Source organism: Podarcis bocagei (assembly GCF_964188305.1).
Source record: "Podarcis bocagei genome assembly, chromosome: 8".
Lineage (NCBI taxonomy): Eukaryota > Metazoa > Chordata > Lepidosauria > Squamata > Lacertidae > Podarcis > Podarcis bocagei.
Genome location: NC_138133.1, coordinates 73914236 through 73934372, shown reverse-complemented (window position 1 = coordinate 73934372; position 20137 = coordinate 73914236). Strand labels below are relative to the sequence as shown.

The following is a 20137-nucleotide window of genomic DNA, read 5'->3' as shown; positions in this document are numbered from 1 at the left end:
ACATGCCTAGTCTAACCAGTTCACCACACTGTATCTCAATGATGGTGAGGATAATGGTGAGGGTAATGACTATCACTATGATCTGGGCTGCTCCTACTGTTTGACATGGTGAGAAAGCTGCTTTAGGTAGCAGATCCTCAGGGATGGGGACAGCAGTGGCAGCTGCTCAGACTGTTCCTCTGGAGGTCTCCTAGCCAATCATCTATTATGGATGATAGAGATGTGTGTCATGTGCCCTGCCCTCTATCCCCCTAAGGTCACCTGCTGCTTTCAGGTGCACAAGAAGCCTCTGCCCCGTCACCAGTGTTCAGTTAAGATACACCTGTTAGTCTGGAATGGCAGTTCAGAGCCATTGAAGCAACAGTCAAGATATGTGCATGAGTTAATTTGGTTTGATCCTATTTACTTTGGAGTAAATAGGACGCGGGTGGCGCTGTGGGTTAAAGCCTCAGCGCCTAGGGCTTGCCGATCGAAAGGTCGGCGGTTCGAATCCCCGCGGCGGGGTGCGCTCCCGCTGCTCGGTCCCAGCGCCTGCCAACCTAGCAGTTCGAAAGCACTCCCGGGTGCAAGTAGATAAATAGGTACCGCTTACCAGCGGGAAGGTAAACGGCGTTCCGTGTGCTGCGCTGGCTCGCCAGATGCAGCTTTGTCACGCTGGCCACGTGACCCGGAAGTGTCTCCGGACAGCGCTGGCCCCCGGCCAATAGATGTGAGATGGGCGCACAAACCCCAGAGTCTGTCAAGACTGGCCCGTTCGGGCAGGGGTACCTTTACCTTTACCTTTAAGTCTACTGTATTCATTGGGACTTATTCTTGATGTGTAACCTGTGAAAGGTCAACGAGTAAGAACATAAAAATAGTAGAAAAGCCCTGTTGGGTCAGGTCAAAGGCTCATCTAGTCCAGCATGCTATACCAGTTGCCAATAGAAAGCCAGCAAACAAGACCTGAATACAGCAGTTCTATACATTGTACAGTTGAATACTGAAACAGTGGAGACCATTTGGAATGAATGAGTGATTGCAAAGAGCAAGCGAGAGTGCTGTCGCTTGCTGTGTTCCAGCCTAAGAAGGGATTTAAAATAAATCTTCCTTGATAATATTTATATGTTTTCCTAATCCTTCCTTCCTTACTTCTTTTATCTCTCTCTCTCTCTCTATAGATACATAAACATATATGTTTCTGAACTTTAAAAATATGATAAACAGATTAAGACAAGGCCAGTATGATGATATTGTGTCAAACTGTGTGTTTGTTTCAAACCTGCAGCTATCTCTTGTGGCATTCCCAAAGCCCCAGTGAATGGTGGGATATTAACTACAGATTATTTGGTAGGCACACGGGTTACTTATTTTTGCAATGATGGGTACAGGCTATCATCCAAGGAACTTACTACAGCAGCATGTCAGCCAGATGGCACGTGGAGCAACCATAATAAAACACCTCGTTGCGTAGGTAAGGGCAATCTAGATGTACTTTTCCAGCTGAATTTCTTTTGCTATTCTGGTTGTCATCAGCTTTCATTTTCAAGTGAACAGTTGCTAGCCCAAAGCTGCCCAATAATTCCACAACCAGTGCATCTGCCATTGGGATTAGAATGCAAACTAGAATAAGCAAAGAAACTACTTGGTTAATGAAAATAGCAGAGCAACAGAAAGGTTTGGTAAACATTATGGGGTTATTTAGATCATAGTTGCAGGCATAGGTTCACGAGAGAGCATCAAAAGCTGTGAAATTCTTCAAGTGTTGGACATCTCCCTAAAGGCATGTATGGAGTAACACAAGGGAAGAAGGATATGTTGTGTTGAGTTAAAAGAATTGACTCACGAGCCTCAATTTTTTAAATAGCTGTAAGTGACTGGTTATTTGCAAATATATCTTGATCTGCAGAGCTGTGTTGTTATTTTAAATCTGGCATAGCATTACTCAGGATAAACGCACTATAAAAGTAAGATAGTATTGTGATTGTAAAGTTTTGTTACTAAGCTGAGAGTTTGAGTTTCCCCTCTCCTGCATACAACCAAATGATAATATCAAGGGAAATGACTTTTGTAAACCACAACATGATCCATTTCTGGAGCAGGGGTAGTTTTGCTAGAGGGGGAATGAAAGCAGGAATTCTCATTGTGTCAGCGAAAGTTGAAGATGACTGAGGGGTTTGGGGGAGAATGCCCGTAATCTAGAAGTGCTTTTAAACTGTGATACACAATCCATTAAATAATTTGAGCAGTAAAATAATATTCACCCTCCAGATCTAAGGAGAGAAAAAATGAAATACAGGGCATTCATATTCATAAAATGAATATAGCTTGACACCCCAAATTAAATATAGCCTGTAGATTATTGTGCAGCTGTTTAAATTGGCTGGGGCAACCTGGCCAAATGGATGGGGCATGATGATGATGATGATGATGATGATGTAAATGTATATAACTTCATATTCACAAATTTACTCATTGGACTTCAAGACAAATTTTCCTCCCTCCTCTCTCTAGTTGTTACATGCCCAAGCATCAATTCTTTCACCTTGGAACATGGAAGGTGGCGTATAGTGAATGGTTCTCACTATGAGTACAAAACAAAAGTTGTTTTCAGCTGTGATCCAGGATATCATGGATTGGGACCAGAATCCATTGAATGTCTTCCCAATGGAACTTGGAGTTGGAGGAATGAGAGACCGTACTGCCAAAGTGAGTACCGGCCAAAATTGTCCGGCCCAAGCCTATTAAATTCTCAATATTTCTGTAGACAAGTCCATCATGATGGCTTACTCAGAAGATAGGTCTGCATATGAAACAACTCATATTGATGCTGACTTATACTAATCACATTCAGGGGCAGCTTCATACATTTCAGAAAGCAAGGAGTGAGATTAAAGTGAGGGGTTTTTTTGGTAACTATTTATAAAACAGCCATAAAAGTCATTAATTTATTCTCTGACATTAGTATTATTTAACAATTTTTTTGATAGTATGAACATTTTTTGTAATATAATGTTTTGGGTTTGTTATTTTGCAGTCATCTATCACTCTACATTCACCCTAAGATATAGCATTTTAATCACCTTCACTGAAAAACGAGCACTGAATGTTTACATGTGGATTTTGTGTGTGCAACATATTTCTCCTTCTTTGAACTTTTAAAGTTATTTCCTGTGGCGAGCTTCCTATACCTCCAAATGGGAATAAGATTGGAACTCAGATCACCTATGGCTCGACAGCTATCTTCACTTGTGACTTAGGATTCATGTTGGTGGGCTCAGCTGTAAGGGAATGTCTCTCTTCCGGACTATGGAGTGGAACTGAAACAAGATGCTTAGGTAAGGAATTAGTTTGCCTTTGTGTCAATTGTAAATTTACAGCCCTACTGTGTGGTCATGTGACCATATGTGCTGACTTGAGCATCCATTTCCTGTCAACAAATTTATTTCTGTTGCATTCAAGAGAAACTTTCCTTACTGAAATACCCTTCCCAATTGAGTTTAAGGCAGTGATAGCATTCTGAAGTTGCCATTATAGTTCCATTATCATTTATCATCACAATGGCAGAGTGCAAGGCAATGCAATGAAATGGCACATGGTAATATAACTTTGCTTTTAGGATTTCAACCTGCAGGGGTAATGTTCATTCTTCCTTTGCTCAACCTTCCGCCCCAACCTGTATGTTTTCATTTTTATTTATACTAGTAATTTAGTAATGGTTCTGTGGTTCCACTTTTCTTCCATGGTTAGCCTTCCAAAAACAAAATGGCAGAGCCACTTGAGCTAAAAGTATTTGGCAGAGATTAGCTTTCTACATGTGTGTAGATCTGAAGTGTTGACATAGGAACACTGCTACATCTCCAACTAGGGTCCATCCATATCACGTTTGCATGTGTCTGTTGATAAATATGTTTCATCCCATTACAATAGTAACCTGAAATGTTTAAAGTGGGAACCTCCATCAAAATGTGTATTTAAGTACACACACACACACACACACACACACACACACATATGTATTTTGAATGTATTTTCTCATAAAATACAACCCCCCCCAAAAAAATATACACCTCTAAACATATTTTGTCTCAAAATATATGTTTTAAAAACCAATCTGGCAGTTCCTAACTCCCAAAAATGTAACACAAAATTCAGAGCAGTGCAAAAGCTGAAAGTTAACTGCCTTCTGCTTTGCACATTAACCCAAGAGGAATCAGGTCAGCTCATACTGGAACTGGGGAGGGGCGTGAGTTTTTTTCAAGCATCCCTACTGCCAGTCTCCAGGTGTTAACAATGACCTGGAGTCTACGCAAGTACAAACAGTATATGGGGCCTGTGTACATAGAAAAAATCAACTTGTGAAAAATAGCAGGAGTGGGTCAGTAGAGGATGAAGATTGTGTCCAGTCCACCCCCATTCTGAACATTGTTAAAGGGCTATTGTTTTAACAGATGTTCCATGGAGGACAGCTTAACTACTCCTCTTTGTCTTGCCGAGGGAATTCTTTGTCATAGGGAAATAAGCGAGGCTCTGACTGCTTGACAACTAGTTATATTTATTTCCCCTTAGACCTTAAAAGAAATGGTAAAGGAAACCAATTAGAAACTAAGAACTGCAAGAAACCACTACATGAGCAGAATCCAATTCTCCTGAACTTTTACCATAAACAATTACCGGCTTGCTCACTATAAGGTCACAGTTGTTTGATGCCTGTGCAGAACTGAATGTTTCCGCTTCCTGGGGAATCATTAGTCTGAAAGGATAAAAATAAAGGAATACAAACTTGTAAAAAAGCTTGGATTGTTGCTTTCTCATAGTTCTCAAATCAAATTATTTGACATTTAAAAGATACAGAAGCTTGCCAAGGGAGGTGGCATTTCCAATTTATCGTTTAATGTACCATTTTTGTACTTTTCCCCATGGAAAACCTAGAGATTAGAAATAAAACATGGAAATATTAACAGTTACTAGGTGTTAAGTAAATTAAAGAAATCGTGGCTAATATGCAGCCCTCCTGGCTTATAAGATCTAGCAGAGGGGAGTTGATTGGTTGGGTCCAGAGTGTGGTTAACACTTCATTGCATAGAGAGGTGGTCCCTGTTGCCTTGAAAGAGTGATAGAGTGATGACTCCTAAAGAACCATCCATGGACCCTTTGGACTGGAATCAGTTGGGGAAGATGGTGGAGACAGTTGAGGAGGGGCAACTGCAAACATTATTGAATGACATGGATTATTTAGACCCATTCCAATCTGAATCCAGGCCTGGTCATAGGACTGAGTCAGCTTGAGTCACCCTGGTGAATGACCTTTACAGACAGTGAGACAAGGGGAGTATGACCTTTCCACTCCTCAGTCTCTCTGCAGCTTTCAATACCATTGGCCATGGCATTTTCCTGGACCGGCTTTGTGCAGTGGGAATTGGGGGCACTGTGCTACAATGGTCCTTGTCCTACCTACAGGACCGAGTGCATCGAGTAGCATTGAGAGAGTGCTTCTCAAGCCACGGTTGTGCAGTAGGGTGCCACAGGGCACTATTTTGTTTCCAGTGCTATTTAATATCTATGCAAAGTGACTGAGAGCGGTCATTGGGTGTTTGGGAGCAAGGTGCCTTCAGCATGATGATGATGCTTAGCTCTGTTTCTCCATAAAATATCAGTCAGGAGAACTGTTTCTTGCAGATCCATTTCAGCATGGACCCATGACAATAGATTGAAGACATGTTTGTATAACAATAAAATTATGCAAAACAGCATATGGTCATTTACCTTAAATGATAACATATTTAGTGTAGCATAGTGAGCGTCTCCATCCCCATCATTATGCCCCGGACACTGAGGTCCAGTGCCGAGGGCCTTCTGGCGGTTCCTTCCCTGCAAGAAGCCAAGTTACAGGGAACCAGGCAGAGGGCCTTCTTGGTAGTGGCACCCGCCCTGTGGAACGCCCTCCCACCAGATGTCAAAGAGAAAAACAACCACCAGATTTTTAGAAGACATCTGAAGGCAGCCCTGTTTAGGGAAGCTTTTAATGTTTGATGTATCACAGTATTTTAATATTCTTTTGGAAGCCGCCCAGAGTGGCTGGGGAAACCCAGCCAGATGGGCAGGGCATAAATAATAAATTATTATTATTATTATTATTATTATTATTATTATTATTATTATTCTGTTGGAAGCCACCCAGAGTGGCTGGGGAAACCCAGCCAGATGGGCGGGGTATAAATAATACATTATTATTATTATTATTATTATTATTATTATTATTATTATTATTATTATTATTATTATTATTAGCTTTGGTGGCCCAGAGCATGTCATCTGATTTGGGTTGCTGCAACAGACTAGCCTAGGTGGTTCTCGTGAATTAATTTATTGAGATAGAAAATTTACCAAGCAGCACATTCTACAGCCAAAGACGAAAGCTTTCACCAACACAGTTAGCATCCAACCCCCATGTCTGTTATTCCACTTTTGGGGGGATTATGCTCCCCTTGGCTCGTCCAACTGAGCCTGGAATGAACAAGTTACACGGACACCTTTGGCAGAACTTGATTGGGGACTTGAGCTGTGAACCAGCAAGCTGCACTGGATTTCCACCATATTCTAACTCACTCATCTTGAGGGATCTTTGTTTAGGACTGTCCCTTAAGTGCTGTTAAGCATCCTGACATGTTTAGTACCCCAAAAATCAGTTAATAGAAAGGAATCTTGATTATGGATTAAACAGAAGGAATATAGTGGCATATAGGTCCCATTCCAAAATGTTGTATGTTATCAGAAGTGGCATGTTTGTAACAAAACAGCCAAAAGATAAAGAAAAAGTTAATTCATATGTTTGGTTTTGATAATACTGAATGAAGCAATTTGTTCTTTTCTCTGGAATATTGGGAAGGGGGACTTAGTCAGAAACATAATGTAAGAGCTGGGGGGGGATCATTGTGAAGTAAAGGAGCATGGAAAAAGTTACTGTCCTACAAAGAAATGATCAAGAGTGATTATATTTTAAATTGAACCGTAGTTGAATAACTTTTCTTCTTCTTCCCAAATGGCCAGATCGAACTTTGGAAAAGAGAATGCTTTTGCTCCCTCTCCTTCATCTGGCCCAGAGCACTGAAATGGTTTAAAATGGAAGCACCATAAGACCATTAACAACAAAAGGAGCCGTAAAATGTATAGCGTGCAGCAAGGTTTTTACAGTGGCAGGTGTTCTCCCATTCTTGACAGTGTCAAATAGGCACTCTTGAAATTCTTTTCATCACAGACATTTTAGAAGCAAAAAAGGGAAAGGGAGGGGGGAGTCTACTCCGACTCATTGAAACTGAAGGGGAATTAAACAAGCCATGCTGGAATGGCTATGCAGTAAACAGTCACCAATTATTTGTAATAATAGCACTATTGCCATTGTTTGAAGCCCTTGTGCACCTCCTTTTTCATGGCATAACGAGACCGCCATTCTCCAAGATGTGCAGACAAAAAAAGAGTGGTTTCCTTGGTGATGGAAATGACTATAAATGAGAGCTCTCACAATATCCCTTCCCTTTCAGCAATGCATCCCTTCACACTTCCACAGTTCATATATTACTGTCTTCAGATGGAGAATATTTACCTCCATCACCATTCATTTTTATGCGTGATATGCAACTATGTTTTATTCAGTGGGCTTATTGAAATGAATGGACCTAACTTAATCATAGTCATTAATTTAAGTGGGTCTACTCTTGGTAAAATTTAGTTGACTACCACTGCACATCTGTTTAATTATGAGGAGAATGGCATTTTTCAAATATATACAGTCTATAAGTGTGTGTGTGTGTGTGTGTGTGTGTGTGTGTTGATGCTTCAGGGCAGATTGAGTCTATAATTGGGAACTCTCTGAAATAGCATTGATGAGCTTTGGTTTTGTACAGCAGGTTACACATAAGTAGATATGTTCCCAAATTTGCACAGAAATAAATTTCTATGGAACCCACTTTTTCCATATAAGAATGTACAGAATGTATTCACTTCACAAAATGACAGGTGATTATTATACAAGGTATGCATTTAAATAAAACCAGCCATCATTTGGCATTGTGTGGTTGATTTATCAATTAACACCTGCACTATGCTCTGACGGGGTGGAGCCGGAATTTAATCCTCCCCCAGGTGGTCTTGAACTTCTATTCAGAACTTTGTAAATATTATTTCAGCAAAATAATAATATCCATTATATCTGGACAAATAAGATGGTATCCAACTAAACAGACCCGCTATCATAAAGTGTTTTGCCTGTAGGAAGGATTTCCCCCTCCATCTTCTCTACCCATGTCCTCTTAAATCTGTTCTGGCTTTCCCAACCCTTTGGAGCAGATTTGGGGAGGGTACACAGGGAGAGGAGAGGAGAGGAAAGGAAAGGAAGGGACATTCCATTGGACAAGTGGAAATCCTTGCACTAGCAGACCTATTTAGTTGGATACCATTTACAATTTTGTTGTTTAGTCGCTTAGTCATGTCCGACTCTTCGTGGCCCCATGGACCAGAGCACGCCAGGCACTCCTGCCTTCCACTGCCTCCTGCAGTTTGGTCAAACTCATGCAGGTAGCTTCGAGAACACTGTCCAACCACCTCGTCCTCTGTCGTCCCCTTCTCCTTCTGCCCTCCATCTTTCCCAATCAGGGTCTTTTCCAGGGAGTTTTCTCTTCTCATGAGGTGGCCAAAGTATTGGAGCCTCAGCTTCACGATCTGTCCTTCATTAATTTAATGTATTTACAGCCCACCTTTCTCTCAAATTGGGATTTAAGGTGGCTTACAACATTTAAAATCATCATTATGAAATGCAGAGCAATAAAACTGACTAATTGAAAACAATAGTTAAAATACACACTTAAAAACAGAACGAAAATACAGTTCTCCTCAATAGCAGCCCACTGGTGAGCCTTATCTGCATCTTAGTTTTCAAATTCAAGTTCTTAGCCTGCCAGCAGAAGGATATGGGAGGGGATTCCCCAATTATTTTACAGTTATATGTACACTGCTTAGATATTTTTTTTTATTAAGCAGTTTTATATCCCATGATTCCCTGGTGTCTTATTGGGCAACCTGCATGGGAATTACACCATTTAGCCCTAACAATGACATTATGAAGCATTTCAGACTGAGACAGAGCAACTGGCCTAAGGTTACCCAGACTTATTCATGGCTAAGCAGGGATTTGAAGCTATTTATTTAAATCAAGCATTCTAGCCACTGTATTATGTTGGCTGTGGATATTTTTATTCAAGACCATGCTTCAAATCTCTCTTCAGTCATTAACGACAGTTGGCCATTCACTACTTCTTGGGCTAATCTACCAACAGGGTTGTGGTAAGTTTTATGTGCAGAAGTGTTATGTGTTGTATCCGGTATTGCATGAAGGAAATGCAATGGTGAAATATAAATATAAATATTAGAACTAAAATACAAACAGTAATGGCAGACAAGAAATAAAAGCTTTGTTCCTGTTTGTAAACCACCATAATTGTATCTTTTTGTAGCGGGACACTGTGGTATTCCAGACCTTATAGTCAATGGCCAAGTAATTGGAGAGAATTATGGCTACAGAGACACTGTCGTATATCAGTGCAGTCCTGGCTTTCGACTCATCGGCTCTTCTGTGCGAATATGCCAGCAGGATCACAACTGGTCTGGTCAGCTTCCATCCTGTGTGCGTAAGTAAGCATGGCAGAGGTTATAGTGTGCTTGCATAATTAAAATCCCCCCCCCCCATCTGATGGGGCTAAAATGAGCAGCTTTCATACTGCCTGCGAGGCTATTGAAACACGAAGTTGTTTCTAATAAAGAATAAATGAATTATATCATTGGAAGGGAAATGTCACATAGCATCTGGTCCAGAGATATCTCATCATTTTGGAGCTAAGGTCTATCATTGCTCTTGGTCAACCCTCCAGAGATTTCATGCCAGTAGTGGCTGTGGCTAAAAGTAGGTGAGGCCACCCCACACTCTTGCAGGCCGCACACCCTCCCAGGATACACACTTTCTAACACACACACATACAAAGGGACATTCACACACATCCAGCTGATCCATGCAGATGACCTGAGGATGGTTGTTATTACAACAATTGTCCAGTTTTCAGTCTGATAATCAGGGAACTAGCAGTTTGCATCCCTATCAAACTTCTCCATCCACTCCAGTGATGTATTTCTCTTTTTCTTTTTTGCTGCTGCTGCCAAAATAGACAATCTTGTGCAGTGTGTGTGTGTGTGTGTGTGTGTGTGTGTGTGTGTGTGACAGAGAGAGAGAGGGGGGGCGGGAGAGAGAATTTTTACTGGGGTGCAGATCAGGCCCTGGCATGGCAGTCATCCCTGGTCTAGCCCAACCCTATGTTCAATGCAGGATGCAAGTACATAATCTTTGGCAAATGTTTGACCAATTTAAACAGGCAAAGGAAAGCCCACCACCTCCAGAGGCAGTCTGCTCCACAGCTCTTAACAATGAAAATGTTCCTCCTGATTTTTATCTGAAATATATTCCCTGCAATTTCCATCCACGGCTGAACTCCTTCTTCATCTGTAAACTAAATTGTAGTGGGGATGAAAACAGCCATTTCCCCATCTCAGTTATTTTAGAAAACGGCATTATTTTGAAAACATTTCCTTCAATAAATAACTAATCCTGTTATCCCCCCCCCACACGAGACTTAGAATAGGCTGAACTATTTCTTTTATATTGGTCAAAAGTTAAGGAACATAATCTACACTTCTGCAGGTGGTGATGGTTATACTTATTATTACAGTGCCATCAATGTACATGGTGCTTTACAGGGTTTCATAAGCAAAAGCAGAGAGGACTCTGGCCCAAAACAGCTTGCAATCTATAGTTGGCAATGGGAAGACAGCAGAAGATGTGGAGGGAGAATAACTGAAGGAAAGAGTGAATGGCAACAAATTCTGTGAAACATTTTTATTTTTATTTTCCAAATCTGCAGCATGGAATGATACCGAAGTGTGTGAAAAACAGTAAATGCCATGTTCTGTCCAGGTTAGGATGTCATGTTAAAGTAAGGTTTAGCACTACAAAAACAAGCCTTCGCCGTCAGGCAGAAATTATTTCATCGACATTCTAGAATGAGACACAAATATATTGCTGTGTTTACATCCAGGACAGAACTCACAATAAATAGCCCTAGGTCATGTGCAGCAGCACCAGAGATGGCTTCCTTCAACAACAACAGAAGGACTGCTTGACTGAACAAAGTAGAGTTTTCTGCCATGCAGGTTTTTCATGAAAGGGTTGGAATAAAGGTTAAAATAATGGGGTATGTCCCAGGAGAGATAGTAACCACCACTCATTGCCTTATAATAAATATCTGGAAGCTCTGCAGTATATCGCAGTATGTCAATGAAAACAGAAATAAAAATTCTGATCCCTGTAGCAGTTTCTGATTATTATTTTTTACCTATATTTAAGTACCAGGTGCAATTGCATTATAGTTTTTCTTTTCTTTTCATAATTACATTGTGTTCAGATGTATAGCCAGATCCATTAAGCACTACATTGTGAAGTGAAAACAGATACTTAAGGTACAGTCCTATACCTTCTTTCCTGAGGTAAAAATCCCATGGATCTCAGCAATGCTGAGTGAGTAGGCACTTACACGATTGCACTGAAAGCCAGCAAAAGCTTTTTGTAGATCAGAACACTTTGGAACCTCCTGCCTCAACTGGTATGTGATTGGTTTCTTTTGGGATACCTTCTCTTACAGAAGGTGGTCATTTGCACTTTCCCAAAGATTTCAAAAGTAAGGAGGCAAGAAAATATTCAAAATAATTGTATCTGCTTGGTGGGACAGCAGTAAAACTCCTAGCACATTTGCAAAACTAAGCAGAGTCCAGTAAGGTTTCAAATTGGATGGGGTTTGGACTAGACACCCATTGAGGTTCTGTCCAACTCTACTATTCTGTAATTGTTTTAAAGTCTTCATTATACGTTACAGTGAAAAGTGATAACGATATGCTTTCTCTTTCACTCGCTTCTGATGTTAGCTGTTAGCTGTGGTCATCCTGGTAGTCCAATTTATGGAAGAACGAGTGGGAATGGTTTCAACTTCAATGATGTTGTGACATTCTCCTGTAACACTGGTTATGTTATGCAAGGACCAACAAAAGCCCAATGTCAGGCAAATAGACAATGGAGTCATCCACCACCCATATGCAAAGGTAAGGCTGAAAAAAAATGTTGTAAAAATGGAAAGGGATGTTGGCTTGTTTTGCACACAAGGATGATGTCCACGTCTGTGTCTGTATTATGCACCATTGGGGGGGGGGCTGTGATTTGAGATGGACAGAAAGCCTTTTAGGGTTTAAAATACTTTCTCAGCTTCAAATATAACATAATTCCCAAAAGATCCTATTTTTGTCCATCAGACAGGCCCTGTAGCTGAGTTTTAAGGCGGCACAGAATGTAAAGCCATTTAAATGGTATTTTCATTCATTTTACCTTATCTCAAAAAGAAGGGTGATTTTGTTTCACCTTTTCTGCTGGGAGCTATAGCTGAAATGCCAAGCCCTTCAGAAAGTTTATCTTACAGATGCTTTATTTGTTTGACCTCATCTAACTCATAGGGTTTTGGTTTACCTAGCAATGATTACTTATTTTGGTGCAGTGGACAATAGCATATAATATTATAAACATTTTTGCCCTAAGTGGTCAGAGGCACAAGGTGTGTGCTGATTTGACTGCACATGCTTTTGGAATGTTTAGATAGCCTTGAAATTTTTTGCCATATTTTTAAAGTAGGTTTGGACAACCTAGTTGATAATGAGCATCAAATCCATATCCTTTGGAGTTGTTTTTCCCCCAAGGGAAAAAAAAAACAAAAGCCGTGTTCTCACTTTGAAGACTATGACATTTACATCGATTAATGTTAAAATTAATCAAGACTTGCTGTTGCCTGGTAGAAACTGGTAAACTTTTCAACTAACTGCAAGCTTGCAAGTTGTTTCATATCAAGTTAAACTAATGTATCCCCTCTAGTAAGTTCCTGTCACAGGGACAGGAAAAAACATAGCAGCATTCATAATGAGAAAAATTACTCATAGAACTACACCCCCCCAAGAAAATCATGCTCAAGGCTGTGGTGTAACCCACCGTTTTGCTCCATTTCTCTTTTATAGCATTCTAGTTGTTTCTGACACACATATTTATTTTCCTTGATTTTCATTTCCTCATTTCTCCCCCTTTTCAGTTTATAAATAATATCATATCCCCACCCCATAAGCTGAAGAACTGATAGATAGTCCACTGGACGCAGCTCACTGATTAAGTGCTGTGTTTTAGAGCCAAACAACATCCCACAAAACGTACACATTTTACCATAATTTCCTGAGGTGGAAGAAAATCCTGCCACTACTTGAGTTTGTGATGACCTTCAGGACCACCTTGGATATGAGGTGGATGTTTGGGTCTACCACCTGTGCTGATTGGTTATTTATTAGGAGTTGAGGTTGTGCGGCAACATGAATGTTACAATTATGTTGTTGGGAGTGTGTGGATGGAAGCATACCTTCTAGAGCAGTGGTTTTCAACCAGTGTGTCATGGCACCCTGGGGTGCCTTGAATGATGGTCGGGTTGCCGCGGGTAACACTGGCCTCTGTCCCTCCTTCCTCCCCTCTCTCCTCTGATGCCCTCTCGCGTCTCTGCCTCCCAAGGCTTGCACAGCTGTTTGTTACAGCAGCCCTGGCTTCAAGCTCCGCAGGCGAATGGTGCCTCTGAAGGTGGTCAGGGGGGCTGGTTGACAGGAGCTGGGGCAGAAATGGAGTAAGCAAGCAAACAAGCAAGCAGGAGAGGGAGCCCAGCCAGCCCATCTGCCAGCCCTTGCTGTTGGGAATGTACAGACATGTCCCAGGGCTCTGTGGGGCAGTGTGAGGAGGCACCTCTCTTTGGGGTGGGGGGTGGCAGCTCAGAGACTGGGGTGGGAGCAGTGGCTGCCCAGAGGACTCCCAAGGAGAGGGGAGAGGAGAGGATGCTGAGGGCATACTCCACAAAGGAGGGTGTTCGAAAAAGGGTGAGAGGCTGCTAGCTCTACAGGCAAGGGGTGACATAACTGGGTGCCGCAGAAAGCATGTACTTTGTCAAGGGAGCCATGGACTCAAAAAAGTTGAAAACCTCTGTCCTAGAAGTGAGAACGGGTTCTGATATAGAACCAGGCTCCCAAGTAGCTGTGGGACATGAACCTTCTAGTGATCTAGAAATGAAGAGAGTATCTTTCATGTTAATAATAATAATAATAATAATAATAATAATAATAATAATAATAATTAAAAAAAAAATTTATTTATTATTTATACCCCACCCATCTGGCTGAGTTTCCCCAGCCACTCTCGGTGGCTCCCAATCGAGTGCTAAAAACAATACAGCATTAAATATTAAAAACTTCCCTTCAGATTTCTTTTAAAGATAAGATAGCTGCTTATTTTCTTGACATCTGATGGGAGGGCATTCCACAGGGCGGGTGCCACTACTGAGAAGGCCCTCTGTCTGGTTTATGCTTGGCAGCGATTCTTTGTATGTGGTTATTATTTTTTTAACCATGGATTGAGAGTTGGCAAACTATACCAAAAATAGCTACCATAAAGTGAGGGCAGCATTCTGCCTATGCCTATGCCTATTTTTTAACTGATTTAAAGAATAGCTTTGTGCAAATTGCTGCTTACACTGTTATTCATTTTATTCTCTGCATAGTATTTTTCACCTGAAGACCTGTGGGAAACTTGCACATTTTAAAAATGTAAAATTCACACATAATAAGGTTTTTTTTGGAGGGGGGAATCTTGTTTGTTTGTTTACAATCAAGCAGTATATCCATTTTATGAAGTAAATAAATGAAATGTTTACCGTTTTCTGTTTAGTGGTCAACTGTTCTGATCCAGGAATCCCTGCAAATTCCATACGAGAAAGTAAAATTGAACATGGGAATTTCACCTATGGCACAGTTGTCTTTTATGATTGTAACCCTGGATATTTTTTATTCGGATCTTCAGTTTTAGTCTGCCAGCCAAACGGTCACTGGGATAAACCTTTGCCAGAATGCATTAGTAAGTATCTTAGAATAAATATCATTATTCATAGTAGATTATTATTAGTAGACTGCAGCCTTAGTTACCTTTCTGAAGTTTGTTTGCTTATTATTGTTTTCTTCGCAAATTCATTGTATATACACATTATTTCTGAGCATATCCACAGCCAATTTCCTTTTACAGTGAACATGAAAGGTCATCGGTTTTGAATAAAAGGTGTCTAATTATTGTCTGTGTTCTTGAAATTTGTTGTTTGTTTATTTCACATTACTGCATAGTTTTCTTATCCATTCCTTAAATGATTATATTTTCCATTCTCTGTTTACGCAGTCCAATACAATATTTGCTGCTCAAATCTATTTTATTTACTCTATTTTATTTGACAAGATTTACCACTTAGTCTACAGAAACTTCCAAGTGGTTTATATAAAACAATATAAAAATAGTCATTAAAATATGAATAGAATTGAGCATTAAAACATATTGACATAAAATTTATCAATATAAAAATAGAAATGAGTTTTAAAACAATTATACATACCAATATTACATTTTAAAATTGTATTATTGGGTGGGCTTTACTGGAGGGAGGAGAAGAGTTTTTAGCCAAAAATAACACAGTGAAGGACCCTACATAATGATGGGTAGGATCAATTCCTTGCAGAAGCAAAATGAATATTATGTGGCACTTGTAAAAGGATTTCCTACTAGCAATTATGATGCAACATTCCACAGTAATTGCAGCATCTTAAAAAGCAGAGACATCACCTTGCCAACAAAGGTCCGTATAGTTAAAGCTATGGTTTTCCCAGTAGTGATGTATGGAAGTGAGAGCTGGACCATAAAGAAGGCTGATCGCCAAAGAATTGATGCTTTTGAATTATTGAGAGTCCCATGGACTCTTGAGAGATCAAACCTATCCATTCTTAAGGAAATCAGACCTAAGTGCTCGCTGGACGGACAGATCATGAAGCTGAGGCTCCAATACTTTAGCCACCTCATGAGAAGAGAAGACTCCCTGGAAAATACCCTGATGTTGGGAAAGATTGAGGGCACAAGGAGAAGGGGACGACAGAGGACGAGATGGTTGGAGAGTGTTCTCGAAGCTACCAGCATGAGTTTTGACCAAACTGTGGGAGGCAGTGGGAGACAGGAGTGCCTGGCGTGCTCTGGTCCATGGGATCACGAAGAGTCGGACACAGCTAAATGACTAAACAACATCAAGTACAAGCCCCATATAGGCAGTATTGTGGTAATCCAAGCTTGAAGTTACCATTGTCTGAACCAATGTGGTCAAACCATCCCTCCCCTCAAGGAACTAATAACATGATTATACATTATTATTCTCAGTGGTTTTTGTGGTATTCTCCTGATCCAGCTCTGTGAGATGAGTATTGGTCCCACTCCTATTTACAGAGTCATATACAGAGAGGAGCACTGTGGAACTGTTTTGGCTTCATAGCCATTATACTGTGCTGTACCACAGGGTATAATATTGTCTCCAATGCTGTTTACCGTCTAAATTTAGCCATTTAAATTCAGAGCAGTTATTCAGAACTTTGGGGTGAAGTCAGGGCCATGGTGCAAAGATCATGAATCTAATGAAGCAGTCTATGATATATCAAGCCGGAATGAGATGTGAAAGCCCTCTTTTGTTAATAGGTTTTATTGTAACTCAAGAGGTTTTATATTAAAAGCCATTTTAATTTTGGGGGATATCTCATTCCTTCGGACCAATAGCCCAATGGTTCCTGCTGCTTTTATAACTGCTACCTATTGAGTCCTCCTCAAGTAATTAGCAAAAACAAACAAACAAAAACCCCATGGAAATAAAAGGGTATCGTCATCATCAATTTATTTCAAATATTATAATTTCAATTTATTAGTCACTAGACCTTCTTTCACTTTTTTCTTTAAATGCTATAAATGCTAAGGAGCCCTTGACCATTTTTTTCCAGATTTAGTGAGAATAGAGATCTAGAAGTTAGTGGGGACATCAAAACAGCTCAGTGACTTTTGCTTTTACTATACACTTAATTACAAGCTGTAGCATTCAAATTCTTAGAATTTAACATATTCATATATAATGTATTCAGAAGAATGTATTTGCCCCAGGGCAAAGTTTTACGTTTTCCTTATGTGTGTTAGTGGTCTACGTTTAATGGCCCCTCTCTTTCAGTAGTCCCCCTTTTTTTTTTACTTTCTGGCAGCAAAATTTCTCTTGTATATTACTGATAATCTGTGAAAAGCTTGTAGCCTGACACACAAAGCCAAATTCAATTAAATATTGCTTTAAAATTGTGTCTCCTAGCTTATCTTGACAACCTTTTTTTGCTCCTTTTCAGTACTATGGGTGGGTGGGCGGATGGAGGAAGCAATTTCTTTTCCAAGGCATCCATTATCAGTGTGGATAATGTTCTACACAATGGAGTAAGGGATCTGTACTCTTATTTCTTTTGTTCTCGTTGAATAGGTGCCTGTTGGCCTAAACAGTTAAGCATTGTCATTAGTTTTGTAGGGCTCACTCATTACTTACAATATGTATATATAAGCACTTTGCCAAAGGCCCTTGAATGCTAAAGAAAAAGCAGCGCTGCCCAGTTTTACAATGTATTTCTTCCACGCACAGCTAGGTTACTTCCATTCCTGCTCACTTTTGCAAAATATGTAATATTCCGTCTCCAGCAGAATTGGATTCAGGTGCATTTAAGAGCCAAGAAAAGGAATAATCAATCAGCATGACATGCAGGAAACTGCTTTCTTACCTTTATATTATGTTCCTTTAAATCTGTTTTAAATTTTCTGCATGGTTGCATCCAGAGGTTGATAGCAGATTGCATGTGAAATTGCAAACAAAGCCATACGTTGGTGGAATCTAGGATGGAAAATTCTGATTTCCTTTGGGTTTCCTTTTCTAAATTAGAAAAGTGAACTCTGTTTTGAAGGAAACATGTTGAAAAATCCTAGAGCCAATTCTGACCTTATTGTCCATTTTTGTTTTATTCAAATGTAAAATGTAATATGCAAATATGCAAATGAGACCAGCATGTGTTTGCAAGGATGTATCAAATATTATCCAGGACTGGATGTGTCTCCCTGTTGAATCTATACTTGGTGGCAAACCCAAGTTTTCTAGAATAACCCCACTGAAGTGACTTTGGTACATTTCTGAAAAGATAGTTGCTGAACAGAGGCCCTTGTTTGGTGGCTGATCATAATTATTTCATTGTTTGTTGTTGTTTAGTCATTTAGTCATGTCCAACTCTTTGTGACCCCATGGACCAGAGCATGCCAGGCACTCCTGTCTTCCACTGCCTCCCGCAGTTTGGTCAAACTCATGTTGGTAGCTTCAGGAACACTGTCCAACCATCTCGTCCTCTGTCGTCCCCTTCTCCTTGTGCCCTCAATCTTCCCCAACATCAGGGGCTTTTCCAGGGAGTCTTCTCATGAGGTGGCCAAAGTATTGGAGCCTCAGCTTCAGGATCTGCCCTTCCAGTGGGCACTCAGGGCTGATTTCCTTCAGAATGGAGAGGTTTGATCTTCTTGCAGTCCATGGGACTCTCAAGAGTCTCCTTCAGCACCATAATTCAAAAGCATCAATTCTTCGGCAATCAGCCTTCTTTATGGTCCAGCTCTCACTTCCATACATCACTACTGGGAAAACCATAGCTTTAACTATACGGACCTTTTTTGGCAAGGTGATGTCTCTGCTTTTTAAGACACTGTCTAGGTTTGTCATTGCTTTTCTCCCAAGAAATGCGTCTTTTAATTTCGTGACTGCTGTCACCATTTGCTGTGATCATGGAACCCAAGAAAGTAAAATCTTTCCCTGCCTCCATTTCCCCCCCTTCTATTTGCCAGGAGATGATGGGACCAGTGACCATGATCTTAGTTTTTCTTTGATGTTGAGCTTCAGACCATATTTTGCGCTGTCCTCTTTGACCCTCATTAAAAGGTTCTTTAATTCCTCCTCACTTTCTGCCATCAAGGTTGTGTCATCTGCATATCTGAGCCTGTTAATATTTCTTCCGGCAATCTTAATTCCGTCTTGGGATTCATGCAGTCCAGCCTTTCGCATGATGAAGTCTGCATATAAGTTCCATAGTGACTGACAAATGTTCTGCAAACCTTCTTCTCTTTTTTTCAAGGAGAAGTATTCCTGCCACTGCCATACCTCCATAACACCCATTTTGGGGGACTAACAGCAGGTTTGGCACAGCTGACTGAGCCCTGGCTGAACTGGGATGTGCAAATTATTACATTGTTTTATCCTCAGCTGAACACATTAGGGACTTGATGCCTGCTGAGCCTGGGTAGGCCAGGAATCAGGTAGCTGAGCCAGAGATCCTGAGCTGCTCATCCACGTGGATCTTGCTGTATGATGGCCCCAAACTTGCAAGACATAGTAATGGTGGCGAAGGCAAATTGAACTGCATAGGTTGGTGATTATAACGTAATTTTTATCTCCAATATTTATGCATCATAGTGATTGACTGTGGGCATCCTGGTATTCCTCCAAATGCGATCCTATCTGGAGAGAAATACACATTTGGATCTACTGTTCGGTACTCTTGTACAGGAAGACGGTCACTAATAGGCCAGTCATCTCGGACATGTCAATTGAATGGACATTGGAGTGGATCTATGCCTCATTGCTCAGGTACCACTTTTGAAGTATGTGAATGTGCTTTTGCAACCAATTCTATGCTTGTATTAGTTTTGGCTGGAACTTGTTTGCCTTTCAGGAAATTGAAAATCAAAGCCAAATGTCAGTCACAAGATATAGCTGCAGCCAAAGCTAAGTTCCACCATATGAATATAATGAATACTGAGAGGAGAACTGGAAAGTTTCTAATTATCTTTAACATGAAGAATAAATGGTCAGTGAAATAAAGCAGGTGACCAGTTGGTGATGAATAATTATATTCTATTACTGAGAATGGTGTTGAATTCTATATTAAGTGTTTCTGCATCAATGTCTTGATTTGCTTTTGACTAATATGGTGACAAGTTTAAACCACTTACATATGGGGATGGTTGCCACTAATACTTAGTAGAGCAATGCCAACAATGACATTGGCCATGTTGGCTGAAATGGCTGGG

At 40.5% G+C, this 20137-nt stretch overlaps 1 protein-coding gene across 5 annotated transcripts in view; it reads left to right on the top strand.

The window, feature by feature from the left end:
* CSMD3 (CUB and Sushi multiple domains 3) overlaps nt 1-20137 on the top strand; it is a 607508-nt gene that overhangs the window by 528350 nt on the left and 59021 nt on the right. For 4 of the 5 annotated variants that reach the window (XM_081204227.1, XM_081204230.1, XM_081204229.1 and 1 more), the window contains 7 exons: nt 1268-1453; nt 2494-2688; nt 3144-3317; nt 9489-9662; nt 12001-12174; nt 14867-15052; nt 19521-19694. In XM_081204227.1, coding sequence (XP_081060353.1) covers nt 1268-1453; nt 2494-2688; nt 3144-3317; nt 9489-9662; nt 12001-12174; nt 14867-15052; nt 19521-19694 — 1263 coding nt within the window. Of the gene's footprint in view, nt 1-1267; nt 1454-2493; nt 2689-3143; nt 3318-9488; nt 9663-12000; nt 12175-14866; nt 15053-19520; nt 19709-20137 lie in introns of all 5 variants that reach the window. The other variant, XM_081204231.1, reaches the window with a different exon arrangement.